The sequence below is a fragment of the Erpetoichthys calabaricus genome, chromosome 7 (assembly GCF_900747795.2).
Source record: "Erpetoichthys calabaricus chromosome 7, fErpCal1.3, whole genome shotgun sequence".
NCBI lineage: Eukaryota > Metazoa > Chordata > Cladistia > Polypteriformes > Polypteridae > Erpetoichthys > Erpetoichthys calabaricus.
The window spans coordinates 70017847-70041115 of NC_041400.2; the positions used below are offsets into that span (position 1 = coordinate 70017847).

General features: G+C 37.9%; 1 protein-coding gene across 1 annotated transcript in view; it reads right to left on the reverse strand.

The window, feature by feature from the left end:
* erap1b (endoplasmic reticulum aminopeptidase 1b) overlaps positions 1-18873 on the reverse strand; it is a 114453-nt gene extending 95580 nt beyond the window's left edge. Inside the window, exons 1-2 of the mRNA XM_051929618.1 lie at positions 18583-18873; positions 1157-1698 (exon numbers count right to left, since the gene is read on the reverse strand). Of these exons, the coding sequence (XP_051785578.1) occupies positions 1157-1650 (494 nt within the window). The 5' untranslated portion in view covers positions 1651-1698; positions 18583-18873. The remainder of the gene's footprint in view (positions 1-1156; positions 1699-18582) is intronic.
* Positions 18874-23269: the final 4396 nt, after the last annotated feature.

The window sequence follows — 23269 nt, forward strand, 5'->3', positions numbered from 1 at the left end:
ATGATGACAATTATTATAATAATCTTAAAAAGATTATAAAAAAATGTACATTTTCTCCATGCAACACATATTTCAATTAATTTTAGCAAGCCCAGTTTTGAAATTTCTGGTGTCCAGTCTTTCATAAATCTGTGTCATTTGTTTTGTCTTCCAATTTGTTCAATGTTACTTGTCATTATTAGGATACAATTAATTGATCAAACTCCACACAAAAGGTGAATTAAAGGGAAAGGGCCAAAAGAGAATTCAGAACTTAAAACTATGGTAAAAATAAAAATGTTGCTAAATTTCTTATGAAAATAAATATCACGTTACTGTTCTTCTCTGAATGCAGAATAAGCAAAGGAGAAGACCAACTAAACTGTAAAATCAATGGAGTTAAAATGATTCACTGAAAAACTGTTTGACACAAAAACCTGAAGTCAGCAGATTTGGTTTGGAAACCACTGCACTAAAGCAAGCTTAACATTTGTTACATCTAGAGTATAGGAAATAAACAACAGGGACTGAAACCAATCAGTAACTCTACCCTTTTAGAAAGTATTCCTGTTAACACGGGCTCTGCTAACAAAAAAGGAACATAGTACTGTACAGTATGTCATAATATTTCAAAAGTGACTTAGCAGCCTTTGGACAAAAGGTAGTGCAGACATAAAAGGAACGAATCCTGATTGTTCTTGGCAGAAAAGTAGTAAAGGTTCCCGAGGTCTAACCTGATACATCTTGTCTATAATTCTTCCTAATTACCCATACTGCTAGAAAGGAATGTAGTCTGAAAATCCTCAAATATGGTATTCTGTTAAACTACCATGCTTTTTCGCTGTAAAACAATTGTCTGGATTGGGAGTATGAAAAAATCAGATCAGGGAAAAAGGGAGAAGAACAATCCTTCCAGACATCTACATGATTTACAATTAATGAGCGTTTCTTAGATAATTCTTTACTAATCACATTTAACACCTGTGGAAAGATAAAAAGAAAGTTACAATCTATACCTTTTTGGTGAAATAGAGTATAAGTAAAAGTAGATGAAATATCACTGCTAGATGTATTTTCACAATGTACAAGTACAAATTCTGGTTGAATGTTTTGGAATCCTAGTAATTAACTGTTAAGTGAGTAACACTACAAATAACAGCTAGAAGCATCTGCTTACCTGAGTTCACCTTTGGTTGTCCTATAGATGCTTTTGTAAAAGCCATGGAAGCTTTCAGACAGATTAGCAGCATATTTGAGAGAAACAACATATCGCCGACCAGCCTTCAGTAGTTCACCTGACAGCAAGGCGATCTGCTCAAAAACAGGATACTCCAGCACATGAAGATTACCATGTATAGCGTTTTCAATTTGGGATCCGATGATTTTGAGATTTTTACTATGAAGCACAATAGCATGTGTATCTTTTTTAACTTCCACCATTATTTTAACAATGCCAGTGAAATCTAAACTGGTTAGATTTGGGCGGATCAGCAGATCATAGAAAACAGGAATAACATTGTCAGGTAGTCTCATTTTATTCCAAGGAAATGTCTGACTACTTGTAACAAATGGAAAGGTTGTGTTGCTGTTATAGTCTTCTTCCGACGAACATAAACATAGCAGGATCATTATGTTGAAAAGAACTGTTGTGAACAAGGCAAAGCCCGACATCCTTCTGGGTTTATCTTTCCAAATGCAGGATGTAAATCTAAAGAAAGGCTAAAAATAAAAATACAACATTTAAGCTGATAGCAATGACACATAAATACACATGTCATCTTTATTTGTTTTCTGCATTAGTATTTACTTATTTCTTCTACTTTAAAAACTATCATCAGTTCCCATTCACAGGAAGTTAAGATTTACAATGTACATACACTATTACGATTTTTTTGCCTATTTTTTAACTTAGAGTATTATCCTTTATAAGATTGTATACATGGCCCTTTTAATGAGCAACATGGAAGGAACATTTTACATAAAAACCAAGAAAACTTAAGTGAGTGCCATTAACAGCAATATTTTATACATGCAATAATAAACTTCCATCCATCCATTTTCCAACCCGCTGAATCCGAACACAGGGTCACGGGGGTCTGCTGGAGCCAATCCCAGCCAACACAGGGCACAAGGCAGGAACCAATCCCGGGCAGGGTGCCAACCCACCGCAGGACAATAATAAACTTTATTACTTTAAAGTTCTTCACTACTTTTTAAAGTGTAGTAAAGAATAAAAGCACTGTCAAATGAAGGAAAAATGTAAAAATAATTATTATACAAGCAGTTCAATAAACAGGAATCTTTAAGAGGTACATAAAGAATATTAATCGAATGGAAACTTTTTCTTAAACATGGTTCTAGAATGCATGAATGAATTCTCATATTGCATGTGAGCAGTATTATTTTAAAATCAATTTTATAAACAACTGGCAACAACAGGAGTTCTGCATGTATCAGTGCAATATGGGACTACCTGCTGATATTTATCAGCACCCTTGCTACTGCATGTTCCACAAGATACACTCAAGACATGGAGAAATATTTAAAACCTAATAAAGAATTACCATAACCTATCAATAACAGTATGAAGGATATTGCATTTACATTCAGACAGTAACTTTAAAATTGTATCAAAATTGTATTTTATTTCCAAGCTGAAAATATACCTTAAATTCCATTACTGACTTCGGTTAAGAAAGACTTCAGTCACTGATCATTTTCCTTCCTGAATGCAGTGAAACATGCTGTTCAATTTAAAAAGAAATCTAAGTGTGATTTACATAAAAATGGGAATATACTCTTAAGAGCTGCTCAATAGCAAGGACTTATCAGGCAGAAAAGGTTGGCATTTGATAGTGGTAAGGCCTAGTAGGGGTGAGAGAGACGAAAGATGATTGAGAGAGGCAATGTGAATTAAAATATCAGCGTTGGAGAAATGGCACCAACAAGAAATGTCTGTCAGGAAGCAGAGCACCTATCCAAAATGGAAGAAAGGGGACCTTATTACCACTAAAGCTGTCCAAGAGACCAGGCTCTCTAAGTTCTGTGGGAAGTTCAGTCATACAGTAGTCTCAAGGCTTTACAAGATTTTATAGAGCCAATCCTGACTGGGGTGCATTGCTAGTTAGAAGTAAACATGGTAAATGGTTTAAAGCTACATTGAGCCAAAACCATTCACTTCTATATGACAAAACACCACTTGAAGGTTGTAGCTTTAAAATAAATGTTACAACCGCCACACCCACTCACAAAGATGAACCTTGGACTCTCCCTATGTACAAAATCACAATCAAATGGAACAGAGCATATTTGCAGATACTGTACATCTTCTGACCTGTAAATATGTACACAAAAACTGATTTTATAGCTGATCAAGCATGTCACTAATCCATTATTCTTTGCATATTTGTGCTACAAACGCCCACAGGGTGCAATGTCACTGCCCTTCTCTCTTTTCCATAATCTGAGGCATTGTGAGACTGTTTCAAAATAGAATAACTAAATATATCAAATGTTTTATTATAATGACCATTGAATATTTTCTCATAATAATAATTTATTAGATACCTTTCTAAAGTGATTTACAAAAGAAATAGCAAATAAAAAAGTACTACATTAATAAACAATATTGAACAATGTTATAAAGTAAAGCGCAAAACATTTAGGCTACACAAGGGTCCCTTGGCTAGATCTAAAAAAACATGGATGCCCCTTTCAAGCTACAGAAGGGAACATGATGGAATATGATGAATCAAACTGAATCGTTCTTTTTTTTCCTTAAGAACTGTTCCTTAAATGTAATAGAGGTGATGCGTATAATTATTTTTTGTATACTGTTTAGGCTATGCGTGTCAATACAGCATAAAACTAAAGTAATAGGGCAAAGTAAACATCACTGAAATTGAAAAGACTATTAAAAATGACAATTCTAAACTTATTAAAATAACGAAAGAAATGTGTTGCTGGAAAGTTATTAGAATGTAATTGTTCGTAGGATGCAAAGATCTATAAGTGATTTCATCCCAAATGTTTTCCAGACATTAAAAACTGCATAAGTTTGTGAGGGTTGAAAAAGGTGGTTCTCGTGCAGAGGTGCCTACGATAAAAGATTCTCTATCTTAAAATGCTTCCTACATTGGTCTACATTGAGTGAGTGAAGCACAATTGGGTTGCTAGTATATTGGTGATATATTGGGCCGCAAAGCAAGGAATATAAAGAAGTACTGCAGGATTTTCTTTCTATTGCAGACCAAGCCTGTTTATGTTCATCTGTTTGTTCCATGTCCAGGTTTTTATAGTTTGTATGTTTGCTGCCCAGTAGTAAAATTGAAAGTAGAGCCATGCCACCTTCTGCCTTTGGCCTTTGTAGGGTCGCTCTTTGGATATGTGGATGTTTTGAATTCCACATAAATGTGGTTATGGTTGAATCTAATTTCTTAAAAAATGATTTATTGATGTATATTGGGATGTTTTGAAATAAAAAGAGAAGCTTAGGGAGGATATTCATCTTAATAATGTTAATTCTTCCAGCTAAAGTGAAGTGGAGGGTTGACCATCTATGCAAGTCTTGCCTAATTTTTTTCCATACAGATGGCCGGCGAAATTTTGTTGATAAAGAGCTTTATGTTTACTTGTGATGTTTACCCCATGGTATTTAAACTGATCTGCAATGATAAAAGGGAAGGTGTCCAATCTAATATTGTGTGCTTGAGAATTCGCTGGAAGGAGCACACTTTTAGTCAAATTAATTCTGAGACCAGAAATCTTTTGAAATTCTGTTAGTGCTGTTAGGACTGTAGGCACAGTATTTTGTGGGTGTGATATATACAGTACAATAGCATCTGCATATAGAGAAATTTTCTGTTCCAAGTCCTTCTCTGATAATCCCCTTTATATCATAAGCATTTCAACAGTAAAGTAGTCTGAATTAATGTTGTTAATACAAACTGAAGCTTCTGGATTGATATACAGTAGTTTGATCCATGCACAAATGTTCGGGCCAAACCCAAATTACTACAATGTAGTGAAAAGGTAGTTCCATTCAATCATATCAAATGCTTTGTCTGCATCCAAGAATAATATCTCTGGGATGTTTGACTTTGCCGGGGGAATATATTACATTGACTACATCAACTTCTGTATGGACATTGTAGTTCCAGTAAGAACAGTACGCTGCTATGCTAACAACAAGCCATGGATTACAAGTGACATCAAGGGCCTTTTGAATCAGAAGAAAAGGGCTTTTAAAGATGGTGATCAGCATGAGCTCAAGCGCGTGCAGAAGGAACTCCGAGTCCAACTCAGGGCGGCGAAGGAGCAGTACAGGAGAAAGCTGGAGCAGAAGTTGCAGAATAACAGCATGAAGGAAGTGTGGGATGGGATGAAGATCATCACTGGCTGCAGCTCGAAGCGGGGTGCCACCATTGAGAGAGACGTGAAGAGAGCAAACCAAATGAACAACTTTTTTAACAGGTTTGACCACCCTAACCCACTCTCACTCTCACCTCGGAGTACTGCACCCTCCACACATCCTTCTGCTGATACCAGCATAGGAAAGACATCCCCACCCATAATTACAACAGCGCAAGTGAGCAGAGAGCTGAGGAGACTTCGTGCCAGCAAAGCAGCGGGTCCAGATGGAGTATCGCCACGACTGCTGAAGGTCTGTGCATCGGAGCTGGGGGGTCCTCTACAGCGCATCTTCAACCTGAGCCTGGAACAGGGGAGAGTCCCGAGGCTTTGGAAAACATCTTGTATCACCCCAGTCCCAAAGGTATCACGTCCTAGTGAGCTGAATGACTTTCGGCCTGTTGCTCTGACATCACATGTGATGAAGACCATGGAGAGGCTGCTGCTTCACCACCTTAGGCCACAGGTTCAACACGCCCTTGACCCTCTGCAGTTTGCATATCAGGAGAAGGTGGGAGCGGAAGATGCCATCATCTATATGCTACATCGATCCCTCTCTCACTTGGACAGAGGCAGTGGTGCTGTAAGAATTATGTTTCTAGACTTCTCTAGCGCCTTCAACACAATCCAACCTCTGCTCCTTAGGGACAAGCTGACAGAGATGGGATTAGATTCATACCTAGTGGCATGGATCGTGGACTATCTTAAAGACAGACCTCAGTATGTGCGTCTTGGGAACTGCACGTCTGACATTGTGGTCAGCAACACAGGAGCGCCACAAGGGACTGTACTTTCTCCGGTCCTGTTCAGCCTATATACATCGGACTTCCAATACAACTCGGAGTCCTGCCATGTGCAAAAGTTCGCTGATGACACTGCTATCGTGGGCTGTATCAGGAATGGGCTGGAGAAGGAGTATAGGGACCTAATCAATGACTTTGTTAAATGGTCCGACTCAAACCACCTACACCTGAACACCAGCAAAACCAAGGAGCTGGTGGTGGATTTTAGGAGGCCCAGACCCCTCATAGACCCAGTGATCATCAAAGGTGACTGTGTGCAGATGGTGCAGACCTATAAATATCTGGGAGTGCAGCTGGATGATAAATTAGACTGGACTGCCAATACTGATGCGCTGTGCAAGAAAGGACAAAGCCGGTTATACTTCCTTAGAAGGCTGGCTTCCTTCAACATCTGCAATAAGATGCTGCAGATGTTCTATCAAACAGTTGTGGCGAGCGCCCTCTTCTACGCAGTGGTGTGCTGGGGAGGCAGCATTAAGAGGAAAGACGCCTCACGCCTGGACAAACTGGTGAGGAAGGCAGGCTCTATTGTTGGCATGGAGCTGGACAGTTTAACATCTGTGGCAGAGCGAAGGGCGCTCAGCAGGCTCCTATCAATTATGGAGAATCCGCTGCATCCACTAAATAATGTCATCTCCAGACAGAAGAGCAGCTTCAGTGACAGACTGCTGTCACTGTCCTGCTCCACAGACAGATTGAGGAGATCGTTCCTCCCCCAAACTATGCGACTCTTTAATTCCACCAGGGGGGGTAAACGTTAATATTTAACATTATACATAGTTATTGTCTGTTTTTTCACCTGTATTATTATCATTCTTTAATTTAATATTATTTATTGTATCAGTATGCTGCTGCTGAAGAATGTGAATTTCCCATTGGGATTAATAAAGTATCTATCTATCTATCTATCTATCTATTAAACAGGCGTCGAAGATTGGACGTTAAGTGTCGGTCTTTAATAAATCCAGTTTGATCTTGTGATATTACTAAAGGCAGCACTTTCTCCATCCTTCTAGCTAGGACTTTGGAGAGTATCTTAACATCATTATTCCGATGTGAAATTGGTCTGTATGATGCACATTGTAATACGTCCTTATTTTGTTTAGGAAAGAAGGTGATCAATGCTTGGCGAAAAGTTTGAGGTAGAATGTTATTGTCTCTAGCTTCTGTGAATGTTGCTAATAGGAGGGGACCTAGCTGAGTGGAGACCTTCTTATAAAATTCAGCAGGGTAGCCATCGGGGCCTGTTGCATTCCCACTCTGAAGTGACTTTATATCATCTAATAATTCTGATAGTGCCTGCGGTTTATCCAATTCCTCTGCACTAAGAGTATCTATTTGTGGTATCTCTAATGCATCCAGAAATGCATTAGATTGTGTCTTGTCTTCTTTAAACTCAGCAGAATATAAGGATTTATAGTAGTCTCTAAATGTGTGCATTATATTTTTATGGTCAATGATTTTGTCTCTGTTGGTGATTGCTGGGATTGCATTGCGAACTTCTTGCTTGCGGATTTGTTGAGCTAAAAGCTTATTAGCTTTCTCTCCATGTTCATAGTAATAATGTCTTGATTTAAAAATGAGTTGTTCAGTTTCTTTAGTTGTCAAGAGGTTGAGTTCTGAATGCAAAGCCTGCCTTTTCCTATGAAGAGCCTCACTTGGATACCTGACATGTTCTTGATCTATTCTAGTAATTTCGCTGGTTAGCTTTGATACCTCCTTGGTTTCCAATTTATTTCTGTGGGAAAGTTACGAGATAATCTGTCCTCTTAAGAAGGCCTTCAGAGTTTCCCAGAGTATTCCTGCAGAGACCTTTGAGGATGTATTTGTCTCTAGAAAAAAAAACGATTTGTTTTAATATAAATTCTGTAAAGTTCTTGTCTGCTAATAAAAGTGGGTTAAGATGCCATCTGAGAGATGAGTATGTGGGGCATAATGATTTTATCTCCAAGATCAGAGGGGCACAGTCTGGGGCACAGTACTTGCAGGATTTAATCGTAGGCAAGAAATGGTTATCTACAAAGAAATAATTCTTGAGTAGCAATGATGCACCGGTGAGTAGAAGGAATATGTTCTTGAGTTTAGGTTTAGAAATCTCCAGGGGTCTGATAAGTTGTGGTCGGTTACAAACTGTGTAATTGTCTTTGGAGTGTTAGATGTCATCGCCCCTGTGACAGGAGACCTATCTAGGTCTGGATTTAAAACACAATTAAAATCCCCAGCCATTATAATTTTATGAGTATTCACATTGAGAATGGATGCAAATACATTTTGGATGAATTCCCTAGGGCGACACGGTGGCGCAGTGGGTAGCGTTGCTGCCTCGCAGTTAGGGGACCCGGGTTTGCTTCCTGGGTCCTCCCTGTGTGGAGTTTGCATGTTCTCCCCGTGTCTGCGTGGGTTTCCTCTGGGTGCTCCGGTTTCCTCCCACAGTCCAAAGACATGCAAGTTAGGTGCATTCGCGATTCTAAATTGTCCCTAGTGTGTGCTTGGTGTGTGTGTGTGTGTGTGTGTGCATGCCCTGCGGTGGGCTGGCGCCCTGTCTGGGGTTTGTTTCCTTCCTTGCGCCCTTTGTTGTCTGGGATTGGCTACAGCAGACCCCTGTGACCCTGTAGTTAGGTTATAGCGGGTCGGATACTGGATGGACGGATGAATTCCCTATCATCCACATTGGGTGCATAAACATTTATCAAAATCACTTTACAATTAAATAAATTACCCATGACAATCATGTATCTCCCTTCAGGATCAGATACAACATCTGACACTACAAATGAGACTGTTCTATGTATAAGAATTCCCACACCTCTAGATTTTTTTGTAAAGCTAGAATGAAACACGGTTTCCTCCCACAGTCCAAAGACATGCAGGTTAGGTGGATTGGCGATTCTAAATTGGCCCTAGTGTGTGGGTGTGTTTGTGTGTGTCCTGCGGTGGGTTGGCACCCTGCCCGGGATTGGTTCCCTGCCTTGTGCCCTGTGTTGGCTGGGACTGGCTCCAGCAGACCCCCGTGACCCTGTGTTCGGATTCAGCGGGTTGGACAATGGATGGATGGATAGAATGAAACATTTGGCCCAGTCCAGTCTTTTTGCAGCTGGAACTGATCCTTGCTTAATAAGTGGGTCTCTTGTAAAAATACAATTTTAGTGATTAGACCTGTTAGGTGAGAGTATACTTTCTTTCTTTTTAATTCGTGATTCAGGTCTTTAACATTCCATCTCACAAAGTTAACTGACCCATCTTGGAGACACTGATTCTGAATTTTTGATGTCATTTTTGTAGTCTTAACCGAAAGTGACACAGCTTTGAGCTTAATTTCCAATTTTCCCAGGGGTTATTGCCATGCAGTTTATTGTTACGTTGGTAATTATAATTATAAGGATTAAAAGGATAGATAAGAGATAGCTTGCTCTCTTTCTCTCCCCCCACCCCCGTTTTGCCTCCCAACATGAGGCTGAACCCCACTTCACAAAGTCCCAGTCCTCTGACGTACCTAGAGACAGAACACGTCCAAAACAAAACAAACCCCCCAGCAGCGGTGTATGTGAATTAAAATTGAGATATCTATTGCCAATACAGTCTAAATACTATAAGCATAAAAAATAAATAAATAATGAAATTTTAAGATAGACCCAGGGTGTTAAGTAGTGGCCCTGGATAAGCATAGTAAACCCTAATACAATAATAACAACAACAACAATAAACCAAGGGTATGATGTTTAGCAGTCTCCTTTAGAATAGTAAACTCCTTTATACATACATAAACGTGTATAATTGTGTATAATTGTAATTAAAACAAAAACAGATAGTAATCGAGAAGGGAAAAGGATGTATAATTACGGTTCTAGTGTCACTGCAAGCGGATCAGACAGCCGGTGATATCTTCTTTATGATGCCATGACAGGATGCGACTCACGGTTGTATTTCAGGAAAGTGTCGGGATCAGCTTTCTTAACTCTTTATCTGCTTCCTCCACAGTGGTAAATATGTAATGCTTGCCTTGAATATCCACTTTAGTTTGGCAGGATGCAAGAGGCTGTATCTGTTATCGGCTTTTCGTAAGCGCTGTTTAATATTATAAAACGAGGCACACTTAGCAGCTGTTGAGGGTGAGAAATCAGGGAAAATACGAATGAGGTTAATTTCAAATATAATCTCGTTTCTGTCTGAGAAGTGACATTAGATTTAATTTAGATTGTAACTTCTTGAAGCGCACAATAAAAGTCTTAGGTTTAGAGTTGTTCGATCCCCATATGTGATAAGCTGCAGCTATCTCGGTGTCTGATTTAAAGTCCTCTCCAATTATTTTGGAGAACAGTTCAGCTACAAATTTCACTGGGTTTGAACTTTTGCGATTCTCAGGTAGACCTTCAATTCTAATATTATTCCTTCTGCACCCATCTTCCAGAGCAGCAAGTCTGTCTCTGAGTTTTTTGCATTTGGAATTCAAATTAGAAACTTTGTTAAACAGAACCTGCCCAATTTTCCTCACCTCCCTCCTCCCTCTATGCTGGAAAAAATATTGATCAGTTTCAATGACTAAGACAGCATCTCTGCAATATATAAAACCATTTTACAGTCCCTCCCTTTCAAAGATCCAAGAGGTAAGTGGGAAAAGGATATCTCACTCAACATCTCAGAAAAAAAGTGGAAGGTACCAATGCAGAGAATTCACTCGAGCTCCGTATCTGCAAAGCATACAATTATTCAACTCAAAATTCTATATCGAGCACATCTGTCTCGCTTAAAATTGTCCAAAATGTTTCCAGGGCAAGATCCAACCTGCGAACGCTGCAATCAAGTTCCAGCCTCACTAGGTCACATGTTTAGGGCCTGCACCAAATTAACATCATTCTGGACCAAAATTTTTAAATGCCTTTCAGAGAGCCTTGGTGTCACAATCCCTCCTAACCCATTAACAGCTGTGTTTGGTGTACTCCCAGATGGTCTTAAAGTGGAGAAGGACAAACAGACTGTGATTGCCTTTACTACACTATTGGCACGCAGACTTATCTTGCTAAACTGGAAGAATACTAACTCTCTCCTTTTAAGTCAGTGGGTAAGTGACGTAATATATTATTTGAAATTGGAAAAAATAAAATTCTCACTTAGAGGATCTGTGCAGAAATTTTTCAAAACCTGGCAGGATCTAATCAATAACATTCTAGAATAAGCTTTTAAAGCACTGAGGAAGCAGATTTTCTCCCCATCTTCTTTTTCTTCTCCATTTATCTATATTCATGTATTTACTTATCTATTTACTTATTTTTACTAGGATTAAGATTTATTCTGCTGCCAATGCTCTCTTTCTCAGGGGTGGGGGGCGATTTGTTTTCAATCCTATTCTTGTAAAATTGATCTATTTGCATGAAATGTTGTGTGATTTCAATAAAATCAATAAAATTAAAATAAATAAAAAATAAAGTTATTAAAATAACAACAGCAAAATGAAACATAAAGCAGTTATTTTTCATTGTTGTTGTTGATGAGAAAGGTTTTCATATGCCATTGGCATATTTCAAAACATTCTTGCGGAGTGGTAGCTCTGAAGCTAGGGATCTGCACCGGAAGGTTGCCAGTTCGAATCCCATAAATGCCATAAGTGATTCTACTCCGTTGGGCCCTTCAGCAAGGTCCTGGGTATAATGCTAGTTTGCAAGCAGATCTTCCAATTTACAGGGAAAACTTGGGGGTTGGTGGCAGGATTGACACTGCAGCCATAATAAAAAAAACTCACACTGTTCCAGTGTGCTGCTGAGGTGTCACCTGTTGAACTCAGGTCCCAATCCAGGTAGTTTATTGTGTGAACGGTGTGGCAATGCTGTTCCCAACCTCACTCTTGCATACAAAAGCAATACCACAGGAACTTCACGTTCAAGACTTAACAGGAGCAAAATGATCAATACTTTAGGATGCAGAAGAGGAATTTAGTAATTAGTCCCGCACAGTTAGTTAGTTAGCAGATACATGAACAAAAGCATTATGGCTGAAGAATCTGTCCCAAAATATTTTGTGAAGGGGTGCATTCTTAAGAAATAGTAGACTGTGTGTACTATGGAACCTTATTCCAACCATTCAAAAAAAAAAATGATTTAATTATTTCACAAAAGAGACTGTCTGGTATGATCAGTATCATTGTGCATGTGAATGCTCTGAATGGCTATGACAGTTAGTGAAGGATAGATTAAGTATAAGCATAGCGTTCAATCAAGTGATAAGGAATGAAATCATAAGTATGTATTTAATTCTGCATGAACTGAGGGAACTAATCTAATCTGCAAAATTCGGGGTTACCGGGAGGCAGTGATCATCCCAGCTGCATTTGTTTCAAGGTACAAGGCATCCTGCTGCTTCCACTAACATCAGGCATACATATGGAGTGAGAGGTTAAGGGAGTACATGGCTTAAATCAAGTGACAATAACTGAACAAATGTTATTGGCATAAATTTAATTTTAATCAGATTAAAGTTTAGTAAGTTTAGTACAGATGTTTTAATATAGGCAAAGTGGCAGTGCAGAGCTTGCATTCCTGAATCACAGCATGTGGGTTTACAAGGGGTTTGCACATTCTCCTCATGAATGTTAATTGTATGCTTAATCTCTCCCTACTTGTGTGCCTGATGTTTCCAGCAGTAGTAGGCAATATCTTTGAATACTGTATACGTGTCTGTAATACTTCTCAGTTAATTAATAAAAAATAGTCCTTCATGTGCTGTGAATAACATTCCTCCCCTTTATCCATCCCCAAACTCTGACCCTAAACATTTGAGTTATGAACACCAGGCGCTGCTCCACCAGATCACACTGTTTCAAAATTTCTACAGTAAACAACTATATTTAAACAGATACTTCATTTACATGCTTCTGTTAGTGGACTGCATGAAGCACTCTTTTCTACTTGGCTGTGTGATTGTACCTTGCATAAGACAGTAGTATTGTTCACCAGGTTTACTTCTTGCCTTGCACTCAGTACTGCTGCGATCTTCACTGAGCAGATTAAATTTATCCCTCAGTGCATGCAGGATTAAATGTATACCTATGCCTTTTGTTCAGACCTCTGCACGCTATGCCCATCCTTAATATATAACTCACTAGCTGCTACACCTGTTGGGAGCACCCATGTACACGATGATACCGACCATACCAGACAATATCTTTTATATAATAACGCAATACTTTTGTGAAATAATGCAATAATTATTGCAAAAGAACTAAATTCTTCTGTGAAATAATAGGTTTTTTTTGAGTGGCAGGAATAATCTTTTGAACATTTCACAGGCTGATTAATCAAAAACATGAAAACAATAATCCTGAACATGATGTGCAAATACAAAATCTACAAGATGGAGCAATGTTGAATAGCAAGAATAAAACAATGTGGTGCTGACATTTGCATGAGGTAAAACAAGCTACGTTTCTTTGATTGTCTAACTTTGCTTTCAAGAATGAGTTTTTTAATACTTTACAATTAAATTTCATTATTAACAGTCTTACAGCTCCATGTTCTGCACATGCATAAGAATTTCACTATACTCTGTACGTGACAATACCTACGCACCTAAAAAGATATCAAGATGTATTTAATTAAAAATAGTCTTACATTATTATATGGAACCTTGTTTTCAAAAAGATAATATTGGGCAGTTGAAACTAGATATTTCAGATTTTGCTGCAATTAAAATGATTCATTAATGCAAATCGGTTCTTTATGAATACATTTATACACACTCACACTAGGATAATGCAAAGTTTCCATTTTGTTCAACTATTTAATTTTGGGTTTATTCCAAGGTGAAAACAGTATTAAATATCTTTACACAAACAAAGTGTGTTGCCACCAGTCCTTCTGCCTGCACTCCTTCTCAGGCTTTGTCCTCTTCCTCCCGACTCTGGCCAAAGAATGGTGCAGACTGGCCCCTTTTTATAGTGCACCCAGATGGACTCTTGGTGCCCAACGAGCTTCTTCCAGCAGCACTTCCGCCATACCTGGAAGTGCATTCGGGAGAAGCTCATTGGGCACCTGGAGTCCTTCTGGGTGCCCTATAATATGGGCCAAATAGGGCCCTGAAAATACCCATTCACCCCCTGGTGGTGGCCATGGGCCCCAAAAGGGTTGAGCTTCCATTCTCATGACCCGTGGCCCTGCTGCAAGCCAAGGGGGGCTGGGTTCTATCAGTCCAGTGGAGAAACCGTCCTGAAAATACTCTCTCCCCTGGTCCTTCCACAGTCAGGGTGTCCCGGACGGGTAAGGGTTCCAGCCACCCACCACAGTAGTAATTAAAATGGCTGTCTGAAAGCACAGAATGAGAACACTGAGGAAAAGTATGGTGAAAGCTGTGTGTTGTTCACATACTAAGTGGCACAACGTTTATTATATTCAGCAACATTTAATACTGCATGTGAATTGTACAAATCACCAAAAACAACCATACCGATGCTGGTGGCTAGGTATGGTAAGTTACTTCCACTACAAAAGTGTTGCACTCCAAGAAAAAGAAATGAAACAACAACTGTTGTCAACGCTAAAATGTATCTGATTCTGAGACATATAATTAACAGCATAGTTTAAAATAATATAAAGGCTAATCAAAGCAAAATAGTCAATAGATGTTGCTTTAAATGGTAGATATAAAAGGTGCACTTCATATCCATATTACTAACCGAGAATGGTAAACCGGATGGACGCAGGGACATCCGGCCATGGGCCGTAGCCGCAAAAGACGTACTGCGCAAGCGCCCCCACAAAACCCCCCTACCAAGCAACGGAAACGGAATGCAAAGCAACGTAAAATAAGAAATGAGGCGCCCATAGCACACAGAAAAAAGGAGCCAGACGCGAAACGGAACACACACAAAGAAGAGAATTGAGACCCACGACACACAAATGAGGCAACGCCCCCTAACACGAAAAAAAAAAAAGAAGTCAGACGCGAGCGCCACACAAACCCATTGGACACAAAATGGGACACACTACGGACATAGCACACGAAACATACACAAAAAGCAGGATTCGGACCCACGACCACACTAACATAAATAACAAATGAGACACAAAGCACCATTACTAAACGAACCATCCCTATTAAATATACGTCATCTGAACATATTCAAATTATGCAGCATAGGTCGATCTCATTACACTGATGCACTATTAACCGTTCAACCACAGAAAAGGCTCCATATTAACAGTGAGTGCGATCCTCCTTATTACTTATCCATATTTATAACGCTGAAGAACAAACAAGTCATGAATTCACGCTCACGGGTACAAAACGATACGGCTCGAGTGACGGGACCAAACACACGAATCCGCATGAAAAAAAACAATACATGTCAGTCGACTAACCGACATACAAAAACAGGCAAGGCTCAATACAAACAATGACCGCCGTAAACTGCAACGGGCTTCTGACACAGCACAGGCAAATCGATTATGGCTCCAGAATAGCACGTCCCAATTCCTGCACATACAACGACGCGCCTCTCAAACGGCACAGACAAAACATTCACGTCAAGTACATCAATGACAGACACCTGCTAAACGATTGCGCCAGTTAGCTGACAACGCGTTCAATAATGAGTCCACCATTCATGAAAATTCATTGCGATTAATGAATGTCATTTGCAATCATTGTCATTCACTTAACTTCCCTAAATAAACAACTGGCAATACAAGTAATGACTTTACACGTTATTGTCAAAAGGGTCAAATTTGACTGCCTCCATTACATTCATTACATCCTACAATAGTTCATTTGCTTTGGCATCTAATAGCATCCAGTCACTTACTCAACACCATTCATAAACTTCTACAAACGTTGATGAATAATAATATTCCCTTTGGAAGAAAGGTACTTTTATTAGGAGGAGATTTTACAAAGTGCTTAGCTATTGTTCCACATGCCATGCACTCGGCTATTCTTCAGTCCACCTTAAAATACGCAGACAATTGGCATTGCTTTCAAAAGAGTTACGGAGATATTTGAAACAACAATCTCATTACACCAAATACCCCTTTTAACACAACGAACTATATTATGTCCAAAAAATATTAATGTTGATCATATTAATAACCAGATCATTTCATTACTTCCTGCAGTGGCACAGCTCTTTCTAAGCTCTGACAAAGTTGACTCTGATGACAACAATGACCATCTTAATTTCCCCTTAGAATATTTGAACACTGTTAACCCAGCCGGATTACCACAACACAATCTTAGCCTTAAAAATGGAACAATAATCATGCTACTAGGAAACCTTAACACTAAACAGGGTTTATGCAATGCTACACATTTAGTCGTCAACACCATGCCACACAATGTTATTAAAGCAAAACTTCTTACAGGATCACATGCTAACAATACTGTTCTCCATCCATCCATTTTCCAACCCGCTATATTCCTAACTACAGGGTCACGGGGGTCTGCTGGAGCCAATCCCAGCCAACACAGGGCACAAGGCAGGAACCAATCCTGGGCAGGTTCTAATTCCTACAATTACCTTACAACTTCTGACCTGGAATTACCTTTTACACTTAAACGGCGACAGTTCCCCATTACACCTGCCTTGACCATGACCATCAACAAATCACAAGGACAAAACATAGACAAAGTTAGCATCAACCTCTCTGAGCCCGTTTTTGGACATGGACAACTTTATTTGCTTCCTACATGCGTCATCTACACCTTCACACTATGCTATCTCATTCATACATCACGCTCTTTGTAAATTCACAACACCAGGGGTTGGCGAGCGAAGCGAGCAGGGGGCGGAGCCCCCTAGTATATCAAGAACGGAGGGAGGGTAGCTAGAAAACATCATATTTTATGTACAGTGCTTAAATCATTAAGCAATTGCAAACAACTCCAGAGATATATTTATAAATATAAACCAATAAACTGTTCTACGTTTATCTTGGTAGCCAATCTTTTATTATATTAGTACATTTCTTAAATTTTATTTAAAAATTGTAAGACTACTATGTTAATCAAATTAATACTACAGATTTTAACAGAAAACAGAAGAAATGTGATTCTACTATTAAATTGTTTCATAGTGTCAGAAAACATTGTTTGACTTCTACAAAAGTACTTGGCCCTTTTACCTGGCTCTTCATTAGGGTCCACTAGTTTATTCCCATATCTGATTAAGATTACTGGATACTCTAAATACTCCCATTGAGACTATGGTTTGTGATCTATGATCTATTAGCATCTGCTGTAAAGCAGACAGCTACTTAGTATCTGATAATGCAGGTCCAGAATCTGACTAACATCAAGCTTGTCGAGAGAAACAGGTTTAAAAAAAGGCTGCCTGGATAGATTACAGATTTAAACATTACTTATGAAAAACAGCAGGCCACCCATATTAATGTCAAATTTAAATAAACAATGCTACAAGAATCTTAGTTTTCTGTCAAAAACATGGCAATTTGTGAATTTCCCCATGGGATTAATAAAGTATCTATTTGTAGAAGTCTATAAAATTAGTCCCAACAGGAGAATGGAATGGTATGATTAGGAAGCATAAAATTAAAGTGGGATTAAGGGCCTTTTTTGCATTTTTATTAAATTCTAAAAAGAATCACCTATTTACATTATAGTCACTTTTATTTCAAGTAAAAGAAAGAGTAAACACATTATATATTTAACTATAATATATAGGCAATGAATAAAGGGACCATAATACTGTAACAGATTTATCAAATGTGCACTAAACTAGTTTACAAAGAAAAAGGAACAGATGAGTGGATTGTTAGTTTCTTCACCTTTACGTGTACTCCAATCAATTTGTCATCATGTGTAGTTACATTTAAGCGACAACAATCTTAAAACAAGATCCATATACATGTGGATGATGGCACAAATCAAGACCAGTATTTGTTTATCAAACTTCCACTTTTGGTAGTAGTACAATGTTATTGTTTATTAGGAAAAATGGTTCAGAAACACTTGAATTGAGGAATATACAACGTGAACAACTGAAATGTGAATGCCGGATCAAGATTCAATTACTAAGTGTGACGTGAAATAAATAACATCCTCCCGCTGTCGTATTTCTTTTCTCTGGCTCAAACTGCCGGACTATTACTGGTAATTATAACGTGCAGAAGTTGGAAAATATGGCAAATACACACACCGTTGTATCAAATGTATCATAAAACAAACTACACATTTTGTAATAAATAAAGCTATATGTTTAACTAAAACCCTCATCGCATTTGTCCTGCTTGCGAACTATCTGGGGAAAACGGGACGTGTCGACAATTGAAATTGCTTGTGAAAAAGGCCTTGAAATTTAGGCAAGGTATTATTATAAAAACCTGATTAGGTCGGTACGTGATCATAACAGGGTAGCGCTGCATCTTTTTGTTTTCAAATCTTCACTCACCTTTGTATGTTCTGTGGAAAAGTTGCAATGGGAAAATGTTAATAATATTTGAGACAGAAGCCTTTAATTGTTCTCGGTGCAGCCTACGGTTACTGAAAGCGAAAACAAAACTATACTCTATGTGACATGCGGACGCTGTGATGACACAAAAATGAACTTTACTTATTGAAGGCTAGACAGTCTACATTTTAAACGAATTAACATTTTCGACGTATATTTGATGCGTTACAAATAATAAATAAAAGGTTAGTTAAAGCATTGCCAATTTCCAAATTCTAACTTCTTCCGCAGTATCAAAACGAGCGCTTATATTACCGGAAGTGACGCGTGACGTGACGGGAGCAACTTAGGTAAAATTGCCTTTATATTCGACGTTCATTATTTGACATTCGATAAAAATTAGAGCAGGTTATAACTGAAACCAAGAGCACAATAACGTTTTTTTTTCTAACAAAGTTAGTAATTGTTAAAAAACAGAATTAAATCACGATTACAAGTGATAAGTTAATAATATCAAAATTATTTGGTAGGCACTGCCGAACTTCTGCACGGGCAAAAATGGGCTGCATCCCAGATCTATCTAGAAGTATGAAAAAATATTTATTTTGTGTGCAGTCCTCTTTTAACCCTTTACTGTGAGGCCTGTGTTACGTCGTCCACCACTAATCTCACACACACTGTTATCCCCGTGATTTATTGACCAGTGAACGACTGAAGAGCCGAATATTGGCTGTTGTAACATGTAACACGCGTGAATAAGAAAGCCTACCGGTAATACAACATTGTAGCTTCTTGTTCTAGTGATAATGGTGGGACTATGGCAACGATTTTGCACAAACGGTAAGGTAATCAATCATGGTGGATGCTGGGCAATTTTCAAATGAATACTCCACCCAAAAATGCTATTTTTTAAATGTTACTTACACCGTGTAACTTATAGTTGTGACCGAGAAAAAAAATTCACGTCATATGTTGCCGTGGAGAAATTAAATATTAGTTGTTCAGTTTCTTTAGTTGTCAAGAGGTTGACTTCAGAATGCAGAGCCTGCCTTTTCCTGTGACGTGCCTCACTTGGACACCTGGCATTTTCTTGATCTATTCTACTAATTTCGCTGATTAGCTCTGATACCTTCTTAGTTTCCAATTTATTTCTGTTGGAAGGATATGAGATAATCTGTCCTTTTAAGAAGGCCTTCAGGGTTTCCCAGAGTATTCCTGCAGAAACCTCTGAGGGTGTATTTGTCTCTAAAAAAATGATTTGCTTGGATATAAATTCTGTACAGTTCCCGTCTGCTAATAAAAGTAGATTAAGACACCATATGTGAGATGAGTATGTGGGGCATAATGATTTTAGCTTCAAAATCAAGGGTGCATGGTCAGAAATAACAATAGCGTCGTACTTACAAGATTTAATCGTATGCAAGAAGTTGTTAACTAATTACAAAGAAGTAATCCACTCTTGAGTAGCAATGATGCACTGGTGAGTAGAAGGAATATGCTCTTGAGTTTGGGTTTAGAAATCTTGACAAATTAAATATTCAATGTTTCAACTCAACACTGTCGATAGATGACCAGCCAGTGCTGGATTAACCATATAAGCAAAGTAAGCACATACCTAGGGCATCAAGAGTAAAGGGGGCACCACAAAAATTTTTCATGGCCGAATTTAGCACATAAATTATTAGATTAATTAAATTTATAGCCATTTTCAAAATTTAATGAAAAATGAATAATGCCTCCCTGTACCTCCCTATGCTGTCACTGTTTGTAGATGGCACCTTACACAGTACGTTCTGCATACTGGTGCCATCTACGATGGGGAATTCCCATTTCATGGTGATTCCCTTAAACGCCATGTTATGTCAAAATATTGTGAAAATAATTTGATTCAAAACAATATGTTTTTATATTTTTAAATAATAGTTGATTAAAAATTATTATCAAGTAATTGTTGTGTTTCGTGAATTATCTGTTATTTAACTTAAAATAAATTTCTAGTGCGTAGAAAGCGTTATTTTCTGTTTTAAGCAAAAACAAAAAATCGTCCCAGTTTGAGGAAAAATATTCTGGTAAGTCTATTTAATTCTATTCATGAATAATTTTAAATTCATTTACATTATGTAAAAGTGAAAATCATACAGCTGATTACTATTGGATAAAATTGTTTATAACTTTTTTTACCAATAAAGATTTATTAACAAAATTTTCACAAAATATTCTTCAAATCTTGTACTAAGAATATGTGTAAATAGATTTGCTAAATTGACACAAAAGCCATAAATAAATTAAATAATCAAAATGGTAAATCTAGGGTTTTCATGTCAAAATTAAAACTGTACATTTAAAAAAAAACCTTTAAAATCGACCCAAACGTTAAAATTTGTAAAATTGTAGATGCCATTTTCTCATCAAATAATGATAACAACGAGATCAGATCTTTATGGAAAAGCAGTGCCACACAAAATAAATTTTTAAATCAGTTTTGGGGTTAAAGTCAGTTTCTACTGGTTTTGGCAGGATATTGGATAATTTGTAGTCCTTAGAATAATGGCAGATAAAATTAATATTTGTAGCTATTTAAGCCACTTTCTAGTCACTTTGAGACCTAAAACATCCTTAAATATGAGATGTAAAAAACTTCAAAAAAGCTGAAACAAAATCTGCGCTAATTGATATTTTGGAATTTGGTTTGCTTCATCAAAAACTAGAGATTTTCACGAAAATTTTGGTCCTTTTTTCATTTTGATACGACAATTTTCACGACCCCTAGGTACTATAACAATTAAAGTCGTTCGGTTTACGACATGGAGGCAGCAGTTTTGCAGTTTTTAATGCATATAACTGCTATAAGCATTACATTGCTGTATGACTTTAACTGTCATGAATTTTTACCATTTTTATTATTTAATTTATTCATGGCTTTTGCGTTCATTATTTAGCAAATAATTTACACACATTCTTAATATAAGGTTTAAAGAATATTCTGTGAAAATTTTGTAACTAAATCTTTCTTAGTAAAAAAGTTATCTCTATTATATATAGAAGCAGATGTGTTACGTAAGATTGATTATGAAGATCTAATCAAAGAGTTTGCAAGGAAAAAAGTAGGAGAAAATTATTAAGATAAAAATAAAATGAAGCATACAAAAATAAATATTATTTTCCTTCTTACTATAAGTATGTTTGGTTTAATTTCGAGTTTCCATCCATCCATTATCCAACCCGCTATATCCTAACTACAGGGTCACGGCGGTCTGCTGGAGCCAATCCTAGCCAACACAGGGCGCAAGGCAGGAAACAAACCCCGGGCAGGGCGCCAGCCCACCGCAGGGTGCGCACACACACACACACACACACACACACCCATACACCCAGCACACACTAGGGACAATCACCAATGCACCTAACCTGCATGTCTTTGCACTGTGGGAGGAAACCGGCATACCCAGAGGAAACCCACGCAGACACTGGGAGAACATGCAAACTCCACGCAGGGAGGACCCGGGAAGTGAACCCGGGTCTCCTAACTGCGAGGCAGCAGCGCTACCCACTGTGCCACCGTACCGCCTAATTTCGAATTTTTGATAATAAAATAAAATTTTATTTTCTAGTTTGTTATTATTTTAATATTTTGAATTACTAGTGTAAGGGGGCACCAAAGTTACTTAGTGCTTAGGGCATCTAAGGGTCTTAATACAGCCCTGTGACCCGATATGTTAAAAGTTATTGGGAAAAAGAAAAAATCTGGAGTGTGCTCACATCGACTTTCTCGTATAGTGAGATGGAGCAAAAGTTCATCAAAACCACTTCCAGTTGTGCAATATTTCTCAAATATCATGTCTTTGATTCTCATCATAACTCACTGATAATATATGGATAGACAATCATTTATCTCTATGTATAACCAAACTTTAAATTAAAATGATATTTTCTCACTTAGAGAGGTCGAAAACGGTGGTGGAATTTTTTCATGATTACATAATGCATTACCTAGATTACATGCAAAAGATTTATACTAACCTAAAAACACAGAAAAAGTGTTAGTAGTATATAATATTTGTTGCAGAAATTGCTATAGGTAAAACTGAATTTAGCTACATTTAATTATAATAATGATGGCGGAAATAAAAAAATTAAATTAAATTAAATGTATTACCAGGAACACGACAGGGACCTAGCTGCTTATTGTTCCCATTACATCTTTATTTTTACATGGCATGTTCAATGTTTACACGTTATTGTTAAACTGATGATATATAAATTAAAATAATATTAATAATACTTTTTTGGGTAAAATATTTCTTTAAAGGTACCGTTTACGGGTCTCCGGGGTGTTATTAGGCGTGCAGTTTAGGAAAAAATCTGTGCTTTTAGTGCGGCTATATTGAAATGTTGGCGCATTTCTTTTAGCGCTACTCTATGCATATATGGGAAGAGTAACTCGACAGAACTGCTGGTGCACATACTGGATTCAGAACAACTCAATCGGTTTACTGGTGCAGGTATTGGATTGCTAGCGCATACATCTGTTTCACTTCACCACAACTCTATTGGTTAGCAGAAGTTGCCATACAGCCTGTAGACAACACGTGTGCCAACTAACTTATATAGTTGTACTAGCAAAATACCCGCGCTTCGCAGCGGAGAAGTAGTGTGTTAAAGAGGTTATGAAAAAGAAAAGGAAACA